Source organism: Dermacentor andersoni, chromosome 2 (genome assembly GCF_023375885.2).
Source record: "Dermacentor andersoni chromosome 2, qqDerAnde1_hic_scaffold, whole genome shotgun sequence".
Lineage (NCBI taxonomy): Eukaryota > Metazoa > Arthropoda > Arachnida > Ixodida > Ixodidae > Dermacentor > Dermacentor andersoni.
The window spans coordinates 17,421,023-17,443,236 of NC_092815.1; the positions used below are offsets into that span (position 1 = coordinate 17,421,023).

At 47.0% G+C, this 22,214-nt stretch overlaps 1 protein-coding gene across 6 annotated transcripts in view; it reads right to left on the reverse strand.

Annotated features, from left to right (window-relative positions):
• LOC126542835 (mediator of RNA polymerase II transcription subunit 12-like protein) overlaps nucleotides 1-22,214 on the reverse strand; it is a 232,660-nt gene that overhangs the window by 171,562 nt on the left and 38,884 nt on the right. For all 6 annotated transcript variants that reach the window (XR_008615000.2, XM_055077484.2, XM_055077485.2 and 3 more), the window contains exons 10-18: nucleotides 18,062-18,182; nucleotides 17,798-17,944; nucleotides 15,988-16,087; nucleotides 14,769-15,127; nucleotides 13,070-13,193; nucleotides 10,285-10,697; nucleotides 9,368-9,476; nucleotides 5,910-6,283; nucleotides 4,941-5,180 (exon numbers count right to left, since the gene is read on the reverse strand). Coding sequence is in view for 5 of the 6 variants with exons in the window: in XM_055077484.2 (XP_054933459.2) it covers nucleotides 4,941-5,180; nucleotides 5,910-6,283; nucleotides 9,368-9,476; nucleotides 10,285-10,697; nucleotides 13,070-13,193; nucleotides 14,769-15,127; nucleotides 15,988-16,087; nucleotides 17,798-17,944; nucleotides 18,062-18,182 (1,987 nt within the window). In the remaining variant the exon portion in view is untranslated. The remainder of the gene's footprint in view (nucleotides 1-4,940; nucleotides 5,181-5,909; nucleotides 6,284-9,367; nucleotides 9,477-10,284; nucleotides 10,698-13,069; nucleotides 13,194-14,768; nucleotides 15,128-15,987; nucleotides 16,088-17,797; nucleotides 17,945-18,061; nucleotides 18,183-22,214) is intronic.

Genomic DNA, 22,214 nt, shown 5'->3' on the forward strand with positions numbered 1-22,214 from the left:
GAACAAGGACAGAAGCGCATTGTGGTGTCGTCTCCCTTCTGTCCTTGTTCGCTGGTGCTAAATATGCTTTCCAAGTAATGCCCCAGTCGCACTAGCAGCAAAATGCGCGCCACAGGAGGGATCAGCCCCGGGTCGATTTTTCACGGCTTGCCACGGTGGCAAACGAGCCACGAGAGGCGGAGACCGTTAAGAGTAGCCCCTACAGTGACGTACGCGCGGGAAACGAGTATTGTGCAGACCTGCGCAACCACTCTATTTGTACTGGTTTTAACCGGACTGCTTGTTTTGCACTATCATCTGTTCACGTCAGCTCTCACTAGCGCTTTTTTTGGTTGACTTGGTTGGTCTTGTTCGCGCTTGTTTTTATTGCGATAGCAATTATATGGACACTCCGGGCACATTTCTGGCAACGGCATCGCCTAGAGGTTCCATATGAAGTCCAAGGGCGACAAAACCATCACCCCGCGCTGAATGCTGTATGTGTGAGTGAAAGCGTGTGAGGGTGAGCTGGTGAACGCAGTTCAATGTTGCCTCAGCATGTGTGGGGATGCGCGACTCTCGCGCGTCCCCCGATATGTTTTTCCCGCATAACGCATCCCCTGATATGTTGTTTTCCCGCACGGCTCGTGTGGCCTGGCGCCCGCGGCGGTCGGAGTGGTTGAGGCGCAGTACGAGAGATGGCGCGAGTGTTGTGCTGCTAACGCCGTCGACAGGCGCTGAAAGAGAAGGGTTACTTGGGGTGAAAGAGAAGGTTCTCTTTGGGTTGGGACAGGAAGCAGTGCGGACGTGCCGTGCCGCGCGTGCGCCGATCCATGCTTCTGCGAGACCGTCTCGCGTGGCAGCCTTGGAACGCGCCACCGTTCGCGTGACCGTACATGCGAACAACCAGGCGTTGGGATCCAGCATGGGGCGAACTTATTCGCTCGCTATCCGGTCGGAGTGAGTCGGACTTCTACATTTGTCGCGCGCCCTTCCGCATGTTTTGGGGATAGCAACTCGGCTAGCAGGCATTGATCTATGAAAGGTGCAATAAATGCCCTTGTGATTGTTTGCACTACTGTGTTGTCGTTCCTTTGTCCCAAGAGCACGGGAGGAGAACCCCACATCTGGTGCCCAACGTGGGGCTCTTGGGGCATCGGACGATAGATTTAACAGCTTTGCTTAGTTCGAGACCTTTGTTTGAACCGAAGCATAGGGCTAGCGTGGATTTTGATCGCTAGCGTTGGCGGCGTGCTTTCTTGAGCGAGGCGACGGTGGCTGAACTGTGTTTGAACATGTCAACATGCTAAGCCTTTTCGCAAGTGTTTTTTTAATGACATTCGTCGGTACGAGAGTCACGTGGTCTGCATCCTGGGAGAGCGAGGCCCAGCGCCCGCGGAGCATTGCCAAGCCTGAAGCGAGTGAGTACGGAAGCCTCGTGGGTGGTCCGAATTTCTTATGTAAATAGCTTCTTCTATCTCTTTGACTCGGATGAAGTCGCGGCTCTGGGAGCCGGGTGGCCGCGGGCCACGGGTGCCACTACGGGCTAACTGGTATTGCGGCCTGGTACCGGGCGCTCCGACACCGTCTGGGACGGTGGGCGCCGTCAACTCGGATGCTGTGTGCACCGAGCGGAGTAGGACCACCTCACAGAGCTGACGTCTCCTCGTGGCTGCCTGTTTTGCGCTCAGTTTGGGTAATGTTTTTGGATGCCAGTTGTTGTCAGGGTAGCGACGCTTTAGGCCTAAGGCTTTACGAAGCTGCCTGTCGCACGTGGAGGGACGCAACCTGGTGGACCGTGGCGTTGCAATTTGCTTCCCTCATTCTATTTAGCCTCGCACGAATTGAAATTACTCGTTCGACTCAAGGAAGCGAGCTTCGTTTACATGAACTTAGCATCTGAGTAGCTGCCCGATCTTTTGCTAGCCGAGTTGAACATCGTACCACGTGGGCGATGCGCATGCTGAATTCCTCTCCCTTGCACTACTTAAGTGTTTGCCGAGTGTGGAGTGTACGCAGCGTGAGTGGAGTCACGCCTGGTTCGCTGTCACCTGCACATCGTCTGCGCTGCTGCACCGGACTAGGATCAAGCCACCCCGGGCAATGGTGATGCTGTGGCCAGTGCGGCGCAGCGACTTCGGCGGCCTCCTGTATCCAGCTCACAACCCTCGGCGGCGGACAAAAAAGCCGGCGGTCACCGACAGCTACGGCGGCTCTCGCCAGCAGGGCGCGTCGGCGCGAGCGACGCTTGCTCGTACCGACTACTGCGTCGTCGTTTCCGGAGTCCTGGTCTGGAATCATGCCGTCGAGTCTGCAAAGCTGCTGCTGTGACCGGCGGACGCCAGCGGTGTACCCAGGGACAATGTCGGCTCGCATGTTATGGACAGCGTGTGGACATTTCCTCGGCGCGGCCAATGTTGCATGTACTACCTTGTTCGCGAAGCACGCGTTAATGTTAGAGCGTGTGACCTGTTTCGCCAGAATATGTAGTGATGTAAGGTTCGGGGGATGTGGGGATGCGCGACTCTCGCGCGTCCCCCGATATGTTTTTCCCGCATAACGCATCCCCTGATATGTTGTTTTCCCGCACGGCTCGCGTGGCCTGGCGCCCACGGCGGTCGGAGTGGTTGAGGCGCAGTACGAGAGATGGCGCGAGTGTTGCGCTGCTAACGCCGCCGACAGGCGGGGTTACTTGGGCGCTGAAAGAGAAGGGTTACTTGGGGTGAAAGAGAAGGTTCTCTTTGGGTCGGGACAGGAAGCAGTACGGACGTGCCGTGCCGCATGTGCGCCGATCCATGCTTCTGCGAGACCGTCTCGCGTGGCCGCCTTCGAACGCGCCACCGTTCGCGTGACCGTACATGCGAACGACCAGGCGTTGGGATACAGCATGGGGCAAACTTATTCGCTCGCTATCCGGTCGCGGTGAGTCGGACTTCTAGATTTGTCGCGCGCCCATCGGCATGTTTTGGGGATAGCAACTCGGCTAGCAGGCATTGATTTATGAAAGGTGCAATAAATGCCCTTGTGATTGTTTGCACTACAGTGTTGTCGTTCCTTTGTCCCAAGAGCACGGGAGGAGAACCCCACACATGTAAGGAACGCAGCCCAGATGTGCCTTACCCCCCTGCGCGTGATGCAGGAGGGTAAGGCGAAGAGGGAGGAGTGTTCTCCGATGGCTGCTAAGGTGCCTCGATGTCCTCCTCACCCGCCATTCCATACAAAGTGGAGACAACCACTGCGTCCATTATGGCGTTGGCCACTCGAGTCGTGGATGCCACAGGACTTTGGCGGACACCGTAGAAAAGCGTTGCCGACGCTTGTGTGCCTTGAAAGCAATCTGCGACGTGGCCAAAGTACGCACACGCACAGGCCTCATCTTCAAAGCGATCAGCGATGTTTGCAGACTGCGCATAGTGCCAGTAGCTTCATATGCGCTGTGCTTTCGACATTTTGTTTGCATTGATGCGAGATGCATGGTCGATTCGCTTGCTGCTGTCGCGATTCCTCACTCCAGAATTTTGACAGTGAGTTTCCGCGCTCATTGAGTGAGATATGTTCATGTTTACCTGTGCGTACGTGACACAGTGCTGGTTAATTTAGTCGAAACACATTGGCAGGCTAGTTGGTTTAAATCCATGATAGAATGTGTAAGCGTGACTGAACAAGGACGTAGAAAGAGGCAGACACAGAAAGACAGCGCTGTCTCTGTGTGTCTGTTTCTTCGTACATCCTCGTTCAGTCATGCTTACACATTCTACCGTTGTTAATTTAGTTAGTAAGCGAATGTTTACAAGTTTATACAGCCGCTAAAACTGCTATCCTTACTTCGTACAGCTATCCACTAATTTGCTATCGCAATCGGTGCTTTGCCTTTCAAGCGAAAATGCGAGTTTTACAATGATACGTCTAAACCGAGACATCCCAATGGAAAGGCTGTTAAAGACAGCGCGTGATATCCGATTCTGGTACGACAAGACAGAGCCTGAATAAAAGGACACGAAGGCAACACCCAGTACCTCATTCTCCTTGTCTTTGAGCGCGGCGATGCCGCAAAAGAAGGGAGCAAACCAACATGATTATGATCAGCGGCAACGACTTCGCCATCTTGATAAGACATGACTCACATTAAGAACGTAGGACGAAGAAGGTAAACACAGCCCCAATCTGTCAGCAGACGATGGAAAATACATGCGAGCACACAAAGGGAAGCAGCAGCGGAGGCCCAGTCCAGCCTCGGCAACACCGTTGCTTCGGTGGCAGTAGGTGGCAGGGGTAATTAGCGCCATCCAGCAAGCCGCTGGGAAAGCAAATCCGCTCCCCTCCCGCCTTTCCTCGCAACTATGCTCTCCTCGCCCTCCCTATGAATTCCCTCGTAACTCCCTCATCTTCAACGGTCTCTGCATGCGCCCACCTCCACACCAGCTTGGCCCGCTCCTTGAAGTTTCGTTTTCTGCCATTATCGGGAAACGAGCATTGGCCGGCGTGAGCAGTTTCGTGGTCCTCGCTCGCTGTGTGCTTGTGCACAATGATATCTCACGACTCGCATCATTTGTCCATCGTACTATGGTGCACGAATACTTCAAAAACAAGTCCTTCTTTTAATTCGAACTTCTTTTAATTTTAACTAATTTTCGGGCCCCTTCAAGTTCGAATTATCGAGATTCGACTGTAATTCTATTGGTGCTTGGATATCTACCATCAATCTTGACTGGCTCCTGTCCCCATTTATCAGATTCCCAATGATTCCAGCTCTCTTCAAATAGCACGCACGCGCGTGCGTGCGTGTGTGCTCCCCAACCACCAAATTCACTTAGGTACAATAACAAGAAGTATTTCTTGCTTAGGACAAGTTAACTGAGAAGTTCAATAGATCATTGTGCATGCCAAACAAGATGGCTAAAAATGGCTAATGTGAAGTGGCATACAGTGAAAGGCTGGATGCAAACACAGAACAGACTCACCTGAAGGCCAAACTCGATCAAGCCATGAATATTAAAGGATAGCTCCATAAGGTCAAAGAGAAAGCCAATGTAGTCCACAAGGGGAAGGTGATTAGAGGATCCTGCAGCAAAACCAGCCAACATCTCCACCACTGATGCAGCACATGTCAGGGCAACCACGTGCTGGTCGAAATAAGAGAGAGACTGGAACCTTGCTGTGACAGCCTCAAAGTTGAAACCTTCACGAGCATGTCGCTTCACCTGAATGACAGCAAAAAAAGAAGCACAGTAAAAATTTACGTGCCTAAATTTAAGTGGTTTTACGTGCCAAAACCACTTTCTGATTATGAGGCACACCGTAGTGGAGGACTCCGGAAATTTCGACCACCTGGGGTTCATTAACGTGCACCTAAATCTAAGTACACGGGTGTTTTCGCATTTCGCCCCCATCAAAATGCGGCCGCCATGGCCAGGATTCGATCCCGCGACCTTGTGCTCAGCAGCCTAACACCATAGCCACTGAGCAACCACAGCGGGTAAGAAGCACAGTAGAATTCAAGGTATCACACAAGAGATGAAATCTGCTTGAAGCAGATTTCATCTCTGACAAGCAGCTAGTCATCTCTAATATGAGAAGCAGCTTGTCATATTATAAGGAGATGTACCTAGCTGATCTACGACAGTGTTGCCAGGCCCCTTTGAACTATATTTGCACACAAGGCATTTACGTCCATGTAAATCCAGCTTGGTTGACAACAAATCAGTCTGAAAGTTTGAGTGGAAGTTGCATGGTGAACAGCGCAGACAAAAGAAAAAAAGGAAAAGGACATTAAGTCTAGACCAGGCGTGCAGTTCTGTGTCATCCCAGCATGTTTTCAGTCTCCATTTCTTGTCTTGTTATCTGTGCTGTTCACAATGTTTTATTCCCTGAACTAGCCCAATTTCGTACTCTCAGAAAGTTTCAATTTATAAACACTGCCAGTAAGTCACCTTTCCCCCGTCAGCAATGTCCATGGATGCCTTCTTCGCAAACAGCTTCTGTAGTTCCTTGGTGACCTTCTTGAGTGCATGCCGTGCCTCATCGCGAATCTTGCCCACACCGTAGAGCAGAATGTGCCGTTGGTTGCAGTCGTGAGACCAAAGGCCCCCTTCCTCTTGTGGCAGAGGGAAGTGTGTGGTGTACTGCAGGTGCCGCAGGGGCCAGTTGGGACTGCGCACCCCACTCACTGGAGCCCCACCACCGCCCGAGGCCCCACTACCAGGCTGGCAACCTATCCCTGCTCCCCCACCTCCTGGAGTCTCGGCCAGGGGCGTGGTGGGGCCTTGCAGAGAGCCCCCTTCTTCCTTGTCTGAGCCCACAGAGTCTGCAGAGGGGAGCAGCCAGACAAAGCAGCCAGACAGAACAGTGAGCATGGGAACATTTGATAATGCAAGCACATGAGAGGAAGATTGACAGAAAAAGAATGCCTTTACTGTATTCTACGGCATCACAACTACTGCTCTCCACTGGAGTTGTCAGTCATGCCAGTGTCACAGTCATGCAAAGGTGGCTATAGACAGGGACGACGTACACACCAGCTCTATGGCTGCATTTCCAGCACTACATGCTTGGCAACCCTGAGACAGGTCATTGCCCTAAGCAGGCATCACTACAATCTGACAGAGTGCTGAACAAAGTGTATACTTCATTTTAAACAAAGTGTCTAATCGTTCAAGAGGTGGCACTGCCCTCTGTTCCGTAGTATCAAGAAAGAGCCCCAAGTTAAGGAGCATATGTACCGTAAAAACCGGAATATAGGTCGAACTTTTTTTCAAAAAACCATAGCGAAAAGTCGACCCTCGACTTATATACCGGACATTGGCGGAAAAACTACGGAAGTCTTGCAACAATGGACGGATGAAGTAAACAGCCGCTATCGCCATCAGCAGCAGCGCGGCGTGGCGTGGCGACATTGTAGCACCGTCATTTTGCGTTTGCATTGTTTCACATTTTGTTTAAAAATGAGCGGAAGCCGACGGCAATTCACCGTCGCGTTCAAGAAAAAGGCGATCGAGTACGCGGAAGCTAACAGCAACCTGGCGGCGCAGCGCGAATTTGGAGTGTCGGAAAAAAGCATTCGCTACTGGCAGAAGCAGAAGCAGCTTTTGGTTGCTTGCAGCAACCAAAAGAAAACTTCATTTCGTGGGCGGACTGCAGCGTATCCAGAACTGCAAAACAAGGTTGCGGGTTTCGTCCGGGAGCTTCGTGCAAGATCGCTGCCTGTGACTGCTGAATCCATCCATTTTAAAGCGGCAGAGATCGCGCGCGCCTCTGGACTGACGAGGGTGCAATTCAAGGGCTCGCCATCCTGGGTGCGGCGTTTCATGAAGAGGAAGGACTTTGCACTACGGCGCCGTACTTCTGTGTGCCAGAAACTGCCCGAAGAATTCGAGGACAAGCTAATCGAGTTTCAGAAATATGTAATTGCGCTTCGGCAGCAACGACTACATGATAGGACAGATAGGAAACGCCGACGAAACGCCAGTGTGGTTCGATATGCCCTCAAGCCGGACTGTTTCCGAGAAAGGAGCCAAGCAAATCAAGCTTCTAACAACAGGTAACGAGCACTCGCGGTTCACTGTGATGCTCGCATGTACAGCTGATGGGAAGAAGCTGCCCCCTTTCATCATTTTTAAAAGAAAAACATTGCCGAAAGAGGAATTCCCAAGCGACGTCATCGTCCGGGTTAATGAAAACGGTTTAATGAACAAATCGTTGATGCTGGAGTGGGTGCGGCTCGTCTGGAAGCGGCGACCTGGTGCTCTCTTTGAGCGAGCGAACATGCTCGTTCTGGACTCATTTCGAGGCCACCTCACAGCCAACGTAAAGCGGGCCCTGTGCGACGGCAAGACGGACCTCGTGGTCATCCCTGGTGGACTGACATCTGTGCTGCAGCCACAAGACGTTGTGCTAAATAAGCCGTTTAAAGAAAGAGTGCGCAGACTCTATAATGAATGGATGCTGGGCGATAACCCGACTACCCCCACCGGCCGCCTGCGACATCCACCGCTTGCGACTGTTTGTGGCTGGGTGTCGTCGGCGTGGAAATCTCTCCCCGAAGAGACGGTGCGCAAGCCTTTCAGAAAATGCTGCATAAGCAACGCGCTGGACGGCACAGAGGACGATGCTCTATGGGACGTGGGCAGCGAGAAGCACTCGTCATCGGACTCTAGTTCGGACGACTCTGATTCGGAGTAGCGCTTGCGCACTTTGTGTCCTTCTGTGTACTGCACACCCAGCCAATTTTTAACAGCATCGCGCGACCATCGACCCGCGTGTTTGTCAGCACCTTATCACCACGGCACGGAGCAGCGAAATAGTGAAAGTAAGCGCATGTGTACACATGCGCGTATCACGTTTGTTTCGCCGCTCAGCGCCGTTAATAAGGTGCTGACAAGCACGCGGGTCGATGCTCGCGCGATGCTGTTAAAAACTTAGCCAGGTGCACATGCGAGCAGCATTTAAATAAATACTGTCACCATTGTGCAACCGGCTGAGTCGCATTTGTTTCAAGGTAAGGGTGTCTTTATGTACTTTTGCCATTGAAAAATATTTTTTTCATTTTTAGGATTGGTTAGTTGGGGGGGTCGACCTATATTCCAGTCCGACCTATAGTCCGGTTTTTACGGTATGTGTACAAAGATTAGGATTCCCATGATTCTCGCTATCACCGCTATCAATTGCACAGCATCTCAGGCCATCACTTGTTGCAGTCTCTGGTGTCCACATTGGCAATGATAAAATCTGATAAGACACTGCCATGGGAAGGTAAGAAATAAGCACTTTCAGCAGGAGATACCATCTTCGGCATCTCTTCAACAGCCCTGGCACCTGTCAGTGCTGTTAAAGAGATAAGCTTCTTACTCTCCTTAATGCTTGATTTCATTTTTCTCTGACCATTTCTCCCACTGGTTATACAACACTGTCACAGGAAGTGAGCTGTGTGTCCAACATTTCAGTAAAACATAAGTGAGAGAGAATATATCAAACCAAATTGAAAGTACCAAACCAAATCTGGACAGATTCTGCTACCATATTTACTACAAGAAAGACACCCTCTGCACATTCTGTTCCTCTCAGCTCTCCAAAGAAAAGACAAATGCATTTGCTTAAGTCTGGTGACGGGCATGCTGGCAGGACATCGAAGTGATTAATGTCTGAAAAGTGATAAGTGATATGTTACAACCAAAGGAGGTTCCTCCAAATAGCAAATGTGTACAGTGCAAATCAGTTCTCCTCATCAAGAGTTGCAAAGCAGCACGTAGCTTATATGTATCGCTCATCATAATGACACACACTGCAACTTGTCTATCCTAGATCAAATTTTTTTTAATACCATCTTATCTTCACCACAAGCTTAGTATTCATCATTAGCTATGATATCTGAGGCAAGCCTTGCTTGACTTACCAGGCTGGTCACTCATGTTCTGCTGGCCTTCCTTGATGCGTTGCAAGATGTTATCCAGGTCAGCATCTAGCCCGGCATCATCCATGTCCATCTGAACACCCCAGCCAACCTGTTCGAAAACGAAATGTCAGGCCTACAGCATCTATCTACAGTAATATGCAACCTTTTCTGACAAATTATGTTCCCACTTGCTGCTATTGTAAAGGTAAAGCCAGGTGCACAGGTTCATTAGTGCTGAATGTATTTAACTGCTATTCTCCTGTAATAGGGAATACGCAAGATACTGGAAGTCAGTTTTCACACACATAACGTTGCTTGCCTTACACAAGATGGCCAATCTCCTCCCAATAGCGCTACTGAGCTGAGGATAGGCTTGCTAACGGTGGGGATGTAGTAAAGAAGAGATGGGGACTAGCATAGAGGCACCAGATCATCTGTTCCTGCTTTATTCCAATTATAAGGTGATGTTCACCATCATGAGTGGGTCAAACAAGATGTGCGGAGAAGTGCACTTGCAGAATTATGCATATACTCTGTTACCCAGAAAATAAAGTACCACAGTGAATAATGCAGTAAAAATTTTTGCACTGCTGTTAACTGCTCACCCTTCTTCTTGAACGTATTTGGAAATTTTAGGTCACAAAATCGGCAGATGACAACACAACGATGATGGTTCATAAAACCTCAGTATATGTCTATGAGTCAAGTACTTTACAAACCAATGCATTTCTGCAGCTGCAAGTAGTCAACAGCAGTTGGAAGTATATTGAAAAGTATATTGATAAAGAGTACAAAATGACACCCAATAGTTTTTATGTTACAACACTTAATATTGAATTGCAAAATTATTTGTGGAATACCAAACTACTCACAAAAGTATTTTGAGCACAGTATCTCGTATACATGCTAGCACCCACCTCATGCTTCACTGCACCCGGCTCGAACATGTGCAGCGAGTCAGCCTGGCGAGAGGGCTCCCCCAGACTTCCAATGCCCAAGTCTCCCAGTCCAAGACCCATGGACATGCCACTAGCATTACCAGGGTTGCTGGCACTCCCATGGCTGGGTGACGGACCCAAGTTGGGGTCAAGGAAACCCGTGAGCGATGGTTCAGGCGATGGAGCACGCGGGGCACCGCTAATGCTGCCTGTTCCCGTTCCCATGACACTCGGCAGCCCAGCACCCCCGGGTGGGTGACTGGCAAAGTAGCCCCGCGAGATCAAGGTGCACATGTAGGCATCGTGGGAGAACACGTCACAGTGTATCAGTTCGGCAAACAGTAGCACAAGGTTGGCAAAGGCCGTCCGGTTCTCAGGAGATGGCTTGTCATCTGTGCCCAAAGATAAGAGAGAATGAGAAAAAAGAAACAGCCCCTCAGGTGGCTGCACTTTTAGAAGGCCACTACCCAGTGACCAACCAAAAAAATTCCTTACTACACAAAGCTGCAAATCTTGCTCTTAAAGAAAGCACTTAAAGAAAGCAAAGAAAGGTCAAAACTAAATATTTAATTGTTGTCTTTTGAATTTAACGTTTGTTTTAGCCCTAAAAGGATATTCAAGAGCAAAAAGTTGTTTGAGTCGGGCCAAGTAATTTTTGCAGGACTCAACACATATGTGGTGGAAAAAAGTTGGCTGTCGGTAGAGAAAATGAAGAGCAAGGCTTTTTTGTCAAATGTAGCGCATAAACCATGGCATTGGTGCATTATACGTGTCATTTTTGCCCAGAAGAAGCTCTCAAAACATTTCATTTCACTTTCATTACCAAGCAATCAATCAATTTTACACATTTTGGTCAAGTAAAATGCAAAAGCATATACAGTAGGATTTCAGTAAACATAAATTGTTTAACTGGAACAGCAGGTCAGTCTTGCTCTTCGTACTTAGTTATAAACTACTGCAGGGGGCATGGGAATACGCATTTTTCCTCTTGATGCTTTTTTAAGCACCCTATGAAAATTCAGTTTCGGGCAAGTTTCCTTCAATTTGAGCTGAAGCTTGCTTAGCTTAATAATTTCCTAGGGGTGTGCGAATAATGATTTTTGAGACCAAATCGAATAGTGTCTAAACAAATCGAATCGAATATTGAATAATTTTCTAATAATGCATAGCCGTTATCACATTAATTATTAAATGTTTGCATCTTAGTTTGTTAATGTTAGCAAGTTTCTGTTATTACATAGTACATTACGAAGCATTGTTTATTAAATAATTATACAAAAACTCTGAGAATTGTTTACAAATGCGAAAGCATTCTTTGGATCGGCTGCTACATTCTGATGTATTTTTCCCAAATTTCAGTTGGCCCACCCCCAAATTTCAAGTTGGCCCACCCTGCATTTCATTTGGCCAACCTTCAAATTTCATTTGGCCAACCTTCAAATTTCATTTGGCCCATTCCCAAATTTGAAGGTAGCCTAACCCCAAATTTCAAGTTGGGCTACCTCCCAGAAAAAGTTGGTCCACCCCCAAATTTAAGTTTGCCCTCTTCCAAATTCGAAGTTGGGCCACCCCTCAAAGAAGTTGGCCCATGCCCAAATTTAAATTGGCCCACCCCCATATTTCAGTTAGCCCAGCCCCAAGTTAAAGTTGGCCAACCCACAATTTTCAGTTGACCCACCCCTACCACAGGCTTCCCTATGCATTTTCTATAGGGCCTTATGTACCCCTGTCGGCAACGTGTCACGTTTCTCGTGTTACAGTACGATTTTGCCAACAAAATTCTCTCTGATCTGTTTCTTTTTTTTTTCATTGTTCCTTATTGCTTATAAAGCAACCAACCATCTACATTTATGCTATTTAACAATTAAATGTCCTAACTTCGCAAATTACACGCTTTTGTGCAGATCCAAGGCATTGCACTTTTCACGTGACAGACAGATTTTGCTGGAGTACTCGCCAAAGGATGCTTATGCATTAAAACACAAATGGAGAATTAGGAGCAAAAAAAAGTAGTTTCTTCGCATGCACATGACTCTTCAGAGAGTGCAAATGATCGCTGCATAGCCTTTAATGTATGGCTACCTAAGAGCCATAGCCTGCCCCACCACACAAATTCTCATGTTTTATGTCTATACTATCCCCACGGGGGTGAGAACTTAATATACCTTTGGCCCAATTTTATGTTTAAGTGGGCGCAGTTGACATTTTGAAATATTCAAAAAGTATTTGAAAAATATTGGCATTTACGAATAGGACACTATTGGGTTCATTATTCGAAAGTTTCAAATATTCACACACCCCTATTATTCCCTTGATGGTAGGCAGTGGCTACACAATGAGCTTGTGATGGAAAGCTACTAGAGAGCAAAGCTACAAAAGCTCTAACATTCTTTTTTCTTTATTGCCTAATTGTGCATGTTGCTGTGTGTATCACAGCTAGAATGTTTTTAAATGCATAAAACTTGTGATCAGTTTGTTTTCTAACACTTATGTTGTTCTTACATTTATTATCTCTATCATAACAGATTCATCTCTATCAATGCCCCAATATTAGGAAAAAGTTTGTGCAGTTTAAAAAGCACCCTATGTGCCATCTAGTACCACATCTTCCGAGTAAATGAAACTTTAAACTGTTGGTAATGAGAACAGACAATGCTATTGCTCTGATATTTCGTCATACATAAAAAAATCAGTAATAGTTTATTACAAATAAGGTGAAAAGGTAGCCAAAGCAACAAGACATTGTAAAATGCGAGCTGCCTACCAAGGACAGGGGCTTCCATGTCAAGGAAATTGACGAGCAGGTTTTGGAATATAGGCAAACCCGTTGGCGCCATTCCTGAGTCCTGAGAATCTTTCTCGTCTACCAGGTCAGCGTCATTGTATTTCTGAAAGGTCAAGTTTCAGTTACTTAAAAAGAAACACCGACACTGAATGCTCCAAGCCACAGGCTAAATCTGTGGTTGTTTTCTGAAGCATGCATGCCTTCTGTCTTTCAGGAATCAACACAGTAGGGTAGTACTGCCACAAAAATTACCAGTAAACAACAGATTCATCTCCATCGCAGGCCTCATTACAGATGCCATGAATATGAAGGATGCCAACAGTAGTAATCCTAAGCATAACTGAATAGGTACCATGGTTGAAAGCAGAGTTCTGTACTCCTAGTCCGATGCTTTCTTGCCACCACCAACTGGCTTAAAACAAAGGAACAATAGATGAGTGAGGATAAGGAGATTATGAGCGTGGCATTTGACTCTGGGCAAAGTGAGGCCTCATAAGCTCCACAGTACGTAGAATTGCGGATACGAAGGTTTCTTTCAATATTACAGTATCATTCATCACAAAAAAAGAAATGACTTCAGAAGTACTCCACAGCTCAAGCTATACTAGCCACAATGCATCTAACCATCAGCTATTTGCAATATTTGACTAATTCCTGCACCATTCTTGTACAATTTCACAAGAGATCTTATATTTATCCTTTGTTCCGTCTGTTGTGGCGATGCGCGACTCTCACGCATCCTCTGATATGTTGTTTTCCCGCACGGCTCGCGTGGCCTGGCGCCCGCGGCGGTCGGAGTGGTACAAGCGCGGTGCGAGAGATGGCGCGAGTGTCACGCCGCTGCGGGGTTACTTGGGTGCGGGAGAGACAAGGCGCTCGTTCTTGGATTCGGGATAGCGAGCGGAACGGATGTGCCGTGCCGCGCGTGCGCCGACCCATGCTTTTGCGAGACCGTATCGCGTGGCCGCCTTGGAATGCGCCACCGTGCGCGTGACAGTACGCGCGAACGACCAGGCGTTGGGATCCAGCATGGGGCGAACATATTCGCTCGCTATCCGGTCGCGGTGAGTCGGACTTCTAGATTTGTCGCGCGCCCATCGGCATGTTTTGTGGATAGCAACTCGGCTAGCAGGCATTGATCTATGAAAGGTGCAATAAATGCCCTTGTGATTGTGTGCACTACTGTGTTGTCGTTCCTTTGTCCCAAGAGCACGGGAGGAGAACCCCACACTGTTCATTGTTCTCCATTCCAACAGATTAAAAATGAGTTGCACCAAGAGTGCACGCATAAAATCCTGCCAATCATACAACAGTCCAGCTTGTATTAGAGGTCAAACAGGTCCTTTCAAGTGGAAAGGACGAGAAAATGGCATCGCTGCACCCTCTACCACTTTTTTGCCGACTCGCTGCATGAAATTTTTGAAACAGATTCCGTATAACATCATGCCAATGATGCCACACAGGCACTGGTAAATAAGAAGCACAGTAAAGCCCCTCTTTTCCAATGAGAGGAAGAAGCACAGGCAGGACAAACAAAACAGCTCAAATCAGCCCCCCCCTCTCCATAGTATGCTGCTTTTCCAACCTATGGCCCAGATATCAGCCATGGCAACTAAGCACTACCCAACCTTAAGCCAACATTTCTCACCACGAGCAAATGCAAAGAGAGAGTACCCACCTCAATGTTGAGCTCATTCTGGCGCTTCTCGAGTAGGCGAGCTACGACAAGTGCCCGGTGCTCGCCACTGCGCTTAGTCGTAACAGCCCACTCACACAGAAGTCGCACAATGGGCTCATCTTGCGGAGGAGGTGTAGACAACTGTTGCCCCGCCCCTTCTGTGTTGCTCACGCCCCCTCCAGCCCCGACTCCAGGGCCAGGACTGGCTCCAGGTGCAGTGGCCAAGGGCTGGACCGGGTCACCACTTTTAGCAAAAACCTTGGAGTAGAGTGTGTCCAGCGAGTTGGTGGCATCCACTCGGTCAAAGCTATGCCTGTCCAAGGCATCCAGCACTCCCAGCACACGTGTGATGGTAGTGCCTGCATGACGAGAATGCGTGATATGGGTCTGAGAACATTGGGAGCCAAAGATGTAGCCAGTATATCTATACTTAGGGGAGCACATCATGCTGAAATAAAAAGTGGTACCTTACCATCAATCAACCGATCGATGAAGCTTTTGGTTTTGGTGCCTAAAAAAAGTGCCTATAGGTTTTTTACAACATTAGAGAGTACAATGCACATCAATACTCTGACCACTTCTAGCACTGGCGCATTTCTCTTCCTCCCTGCTCTATGCGCCTATATATTGCCCCAAGACTGCAGCTGCCTTAGTTGCTATTGATTCTGTTACCTTGCTAAGTTACTGATTGTCGAGGCTACCTTTACATTATTTGACCCCATTGAAGTTCACTTCTGCCTCCTATGTTCAGATAGGTTATGAACGTCCCACATCAAGTAATTATCCTGCACGCCTTTATGCACAAAAAGGAAGAAGATAACAACAATCTGCTGTAACTGATAGCACAATGGAGTTTGACAGTTAACTTAAGGTTTTACATCAGCTCGTTCAGAGACATTTGTCCGTAGAGCTCAAATACATGGCCCATACTATCAGATCACATTGATCAATATTTAAATGCTCAGCAGAACAGCAGGTCAATCGAATGGAGAAGCACAAAAATGGAAATCAAATGTGCTTTTCATACCCCTCTACAATTCCCTTTGCTAATTTTAGGCAGTTGCTGAGTTTTTGGAATGCGCAAGTGGAAACACGAATAAATTCACCAAGGAAGCAGCATGTATGTTCTGTTCTTGGAATACCCCTAGCCAAAGAATTCAGCACTGAATCACAGCTTGTGCAGAGCATGCATGCAGTAGACAACGAAGCAAACACTCACCAGCGGCCATTTGCTGCCACTTGTCACATGACCAGTGCATCTCGGCGGCCCGCCCCCGCTGAATCACCTGCTGCTCCACCCGTCGCAGTTCTTGCCGCACCTGCACAGTTGATTTGCGACGTTAAAGGGACACCAAAGAGCAACACTCCACTTAATTCAAGTTTTCAGTTAATTTGATTCTGACACAAGGTCCTGGCCAGTGCACATACACATCTGTGGGCCCAAACATTTGTTATTTTGAGCCTGGAATTGGCCTTCATGCAGAGCGTGAAGTCACCTTTATCTCAAACACTCTCCTTTCAAACTATGCCTTTTCCTCACCTATTTCAAAGCTGCTGAGATCGTGGATATGTCATCACATGCAAGATTCCCGAAAATGGCTGCTATTGGCTGATATCTGACATCAATTAAAAAGGGTGCTTGGATCAGTGCGTTTCTTCCTACTGTTACTGTGTATATATCTATTGCCAAAGATTACTAAATGGGTTGAACTAGGTGAAAGTCTGCATTTCAAATTTTGATAATTAAGCACTTCCAGTAGAAGTTGACTATCGTATGCTCATGCTCGGCCGCAGCCACCCACACAAAAATTAAAATTTGGCCACAGTGCTTATCGGTGTCATAGCCATCGAGTCTCGCCAATTTCGGTTAGTTTTGAACCCTCACATAGCCTCGCACCATGCTAAACTTAAGGTCAGACCGCACGTACACTAGCCAGTGCATGTCCAGTCACTCTGTCTTGTGCAAGTCAACTCTATACAGTGCCTGAAAATTTCATAATTTAAGGCGTCACTAGGAAGAAACAAAAGATTAGCTTGGTCTGATAAAACAGTTTTAAAACTCTTTTTTGTTAATTTGGCAGTAAACGGTTAATTACTAGAAGATAAAATAAAGGCCAAACATGTTTTTCTGAACTTTGCCCAAAACTTCCAACTCTGCTACATCATAGATTTCTATGTTTTTTTAGTATTTAGGCAATTGTGATTCTGTAAACGTCCTTGAAACTCTCCCAAGTTCAATCTGGCTCCTTTAGAATATAATGAACAGTCAAACGCCTTTGTATGGAAGTGCTTGGGGTCTCCGAAAGCATTCATCATACAGGTGCCTTCGTTAAAAAGGTCGTGCACCATGCAGCTCACAATAGAACAGGGGCAGAATTATTTCTCCGTTATACTGGTTATTTCATTGTAGAGGCGCTCGACTGTAGTCCATTTTTACCAACAAACAATTAACTAGGTACGAGCAGACAGCGTCAAAATCCCCGACATCATGGCAAGTTGATACAGGAACCATCAAGGCGATTCCGCCACTAGTCTCATTCTTGCGTCTTTTCTGTCTTGCCAAGCCTCATCTGGTGCTGAGAGTGGACATTTTTTTTTTATTGTACAAGCCTAATTATTAATACAGCTCAACTTATTCTCTCTTCAGTGTCACTTGAGTTGTATCAATTATGTGCCATCCTCTGCCGAGTTTCATTTCCTTTGGTACCCACTCTGCAGTTTTAACAGACCAAATGCTACCTGTTGGTCTGCTAGAGATACAGAATTGGTACCAAAGAAAGGGCATAGCGTACTGCATAGATTCAGCACAGTGCAATAACAACCCACTATACTAAAAGCACACCCTCAATGCGCTACTCCAACTTATTATTGGGGAGCCAAATGCAACAGCACCAGCATACTGCACATGTGTCACAGGCCTGCTGGTAGCCTAATTTTACTTCCCCTCTGTCTAGAGACATTTGGCTGCAAAATTCTAAAATGCACAAGGCACACTATAAGATTCCACGGTTGTATAAGACTGTATGTACCTGAGCATTGAAAGGCCTTGGTGGCATGGGCAGACACGATGGTGGGCATGGAAGCAGGTCTAAGGGACTGCCATTCAGAATGGGATTCGCTTTGCCTTCACCAATGCTGTTCCACACAAGAGCAGTGGGACACTTCAGTGTGATATACTGAACAGAAATTGCAAAAAGAAAGCATGATTAAAAATTTGTAATCGGCTGCTCAAACATTTCCAGCATGAAATCCAACTTGTCCTATCAGTGAAAATTGAAAAAATCAGTGCTAACCTGTAGCACTACTGATAATTGGAGAACAATGGAACGATGATGAGAACAGCTGAGGCATTCGGCGAAACTTGCTGCCAGAGGACTGATGGAGGAAGGATTTGGCACTGGAGACACAGTGTTCCTGGGTAGGAAACATTCAACACTGTATTAAGTGGATCATAATTGTTATCTGCATCCCAAATGGCTTATCAATGGAATGCAGATTTTTCTGTGCTTTTTGCCCACAACCTATCACAGCAAACATTTACCATGAAACACCCAAAATGAGAATGACATATATTGTATGCGTGCCCCAGCCATGTAAGGCAATCAAGAGCACACCGTATCCCAGCACCTTATTTGTAGAGTAAAGAACTACCAACAAGGTAAAAATTGCACTTCATTAATAATTTCAGAAATCTCACTGCCATATTGCACCCGCATGACCTTTGTAGTGATGCTGCCACACACAAGTAAAAAAAATTTACTGTTAAGTATCTTCTCTTTTTTATTATTCTAGAGAAAAAATTAGACAAGCTTTCCTTTGGGTCAAATATAACAAACAAACCACAATTTTATAAAGAAATGCATGGTTAAATTTTATGAGTTGTCACTTATCCAGTTACGGGTATATTTTATGACCACGCAGAAAGACAACCGAATTGCAGAAAATCTGCAAAAGCTATCAGAACTATTGAGCAAGTTGAAACAATGCTCTGAAAAATTAAGCGGATTTTTTAGCAGCTCCAGCTAGTACAGTCGAATCTCTATAACTTGAAGGGGCCCAAAAATTTGTTCGAATTCAAGGAAGCAAATTGAGCGGAGGACTTACCCGCAGTGGCGCATGTGCACTGAGCTAACACATTAGTGGGAAGTTCCACAAGAGTTATTCACACGTAATTACAAATCACAGTCACTTATTAGGCGCATCGGTGCTCGTGCTGTGATAGGAGGCGACGGGTGCACGCGTGTATAATAAAAGGAAACATATATCCCTTGACAATTGCCCCTTCGGACGTTTGGTATGCTTCACCGCGCACGACTTCTGTATTGAGGCGAAATTGACTTTCTGGAACCGGCATTATGCAACGCGCCGTGCTTTTCACGCTTCATAAGACATTGGCGAGGATTACAAAGGCAGAGACGGCACCATTGCTAACAGGGCCGAATTGTTTCAGCGCAAAACACGGCACCGAATAGCAAGAAGCTTGGTAGCTAACGTCGAAGTAGCTAGTCCTAGCGTTGCCGTGGTGTAGCTACGGCTGCCAGCGGATCTGCGTACCGGAGTGCCGGCTCGAGGCGGCGCGATGATCAAAATGGCGGTGGTGATGGCTTCGATTAATGCCGTTTCAGACTTGCGGTCATGGCAAAAAGTCCGCAAAGTCGGATGGCGAAGGTTTTTTGCGTCCGAAATTTCAGACATTTTTATACTTTGACTATATGGGGTACATGGCGGTGCCGCGACACTAACAGAAGTCAACAACCCATCACGAACAGAAGTAATCGGTGATGCGAGCTTGCACATGCCTGCGCAAAAATTTCCGCCACGGAGCTTCTTTTCTTTTTTTTTTTTTCGCGCGCGGCGTTGAAAAGTCTCTCCTAAGCTTTCCATCTATGGCGGGGTCAAAGGAATGCTAGTCGGAGGCGCCACCGCGTGATTTGACGCACTGCTAAGAGCATTGTCGGAGCGCAGTATGTTAAAATTAACCATCGCAAATGCTTGCGCGGTCGAATTACCGGGCGCTTTCGCCCATTGGAAAATGCATAGCTTTGACGGGACAACACCGACAGTTCGAATTAGGCGTGTTCCAATTAACGAGATTCAACTGTATAAGTTTCTTTAAAATTTGATGACGCCATACTTGAATAACCAATTGATAACTTCCATATCTAGGCCAGATCACTTATAATCTTGGTTTTACGTCAATTTTTGCTTTGCATAGTCTTTAGGATCTTAATGCAAGCTGAAAGAAAACCTTTTTCTACATCCAACAGTTACTAGTCACTGCTGTTGTCATTAGCTCTTGGAACACTGCAGCCCCATGCTATCTTTATTGTATACAGTGCTGGCATTGTCATTTTCTGACCTATTTATCCCAAATAATGGTGTTAAGAAACCGTTCAGCCTGTAGACATGTTATATATTGCTACCAAATATGTTCTTTCACAAGAAAACAGGTCTCTGCATTCCTCCTAAAAACAACCCATAACTACATGCTGCATCATATATGATACAGCCAATTAATGCTTGCCTCACACAACCACCCGAACGTCTCTCTCAATCAAAACATCACAGTAGGCTAATAAACAGTAAACAAACACTCTGGTAATACCTCTGCGCCAACTTTATTTGTATAAATTGAAAGAATAACCTGTTGATTTAGGAACATTTTGCCCGAAAATTGACGAGCTGCCACCATACATTATTTTTTAAAGATTTCACTCGAAAATTATTTCACGTGCTACAGTCGCTGTGTATTTCGATGCCAGAGAGGACATAGATTTCGGGAAAAAATTGTTGCAGGGACATCTACAGAAAAGGGGGTTTATTTACACTATGTACAAGGAGACTAAAAATGGGGCAGCAACAACAAACATGGTGGACGATACATCTCACATCGTCCTCCGCTTGTCTACTCTATACTTCAGCATCTTTTTCTACATCCGCAGGACAATTGGCTCATAACACTACCCTCTGGCAGTGAAAGGGCTGACTCAGTACAGGTGAGCAAAGCTACATGAAAGAACTAGCACAGAAGGTATTAAGGGGTGTCCTGGGCACAATAGGGCTTGAGACAGACAACGTGGACAATGTCCGATTTGGGATGAGCAAATGATGACGAAGGCAGCAGTGAAGCGATTTCATAAGTGACACCAGTTACTTGGCAGCACACACGATATTGATTGGCGTACTGGACAAGAAGTGTTTCTGATAGTCCGACATGTCGTGCTAGGGACCACAGGAGGATGAGCAATCCAGAGACAAAATGGGTGGTCCTGTGGTGGCAGTTGTAGTGAGACTGCTGGTGGATTTGGGACTCAGAAAATGGAGTGCGAGAAACTTGATGTGCATGGTCGGCACAGGCTATACTCCCTCAAGCATATCCACTGGGTGGGCACCCAGAAGAAGAGACCAGGGTGTCAATGGGTATTGTAGAGTTGTGACCATATACGAGAAAAAACTGCAAATAACCAACGGTCTCATGCTTGGAAGTGTTGTACCCGAGAGAAAGATAAATGAGATATGAAAGGCAGGGAGGTTAACCAGAAGAAAGATATCCAGTTTGATACCCTGCACTGGGGAAGGGGTAAGGGGAGACAGAAAGAAAAATGCCCATACATAGAAAGAAAGAGAGATTACACAAATAAAGGGAAAAAATAACACACACACGAATGTCACAAAAGGTAATGCAGCGTCCCAATCATGGTGGTCATCAGACACACACATGACCAACATGTCGGTAAGTGTTCGGTTTAGGCATTCTGTCAAACCATTCGTCTGTGGATGGTAGACCGTAGTCAATTTATGTTGCGTTGCGCAGGATTTGAGAATGTCATCAATCACCCTCAACAGGAACTGTCTGCCCCAGTCAGTTAGCAGGTTGCCGAGGAACCCCGTGCTGGAGTATGACGTTATGCAGCAAGAAATTTGCAAGGTCGGTGGCACAGCTGGTGGGAAGTGCACGCTTAATGGCAAACCATGTCGCATAATCTGTTGCAACGGCGACTCACTTGTTTCTAGAAGCGGATAAGCGGAACGGACTAAGTAAATCGAGGCTGACATGGTGATGTGGCTCGTACGGAATGTCCAGAGGCTGAAGATGGCCTGCAGGCCGGCAGTGTCGACCTTTTCCAGCGCTGGCAAAGGTCGCATGAGTTCACGCAATGGCGCATTGAGCGATACATCCCAGGCTAATACAAACAGCAGCATGCGCGGTCGTATGCACGTGACACGCCGAGATGGCCTACCGTGGGTGCATCGTGCAGCTGCACCAGGACAGTGTAACGGAGGTGAGCTGGGATGACAAGCAACAGGTCAGGACTGTCAGGGAGTAAATTTTGACAATATAACGCGTCATTTTGGAGTACAAAAAGGCAGAAAGAAGGATCGGGAGCGTGGAAGTAAAAATTTTCAATTATCTTGCGTGGAGACGCACCAAGGCGTTGTTCGGCA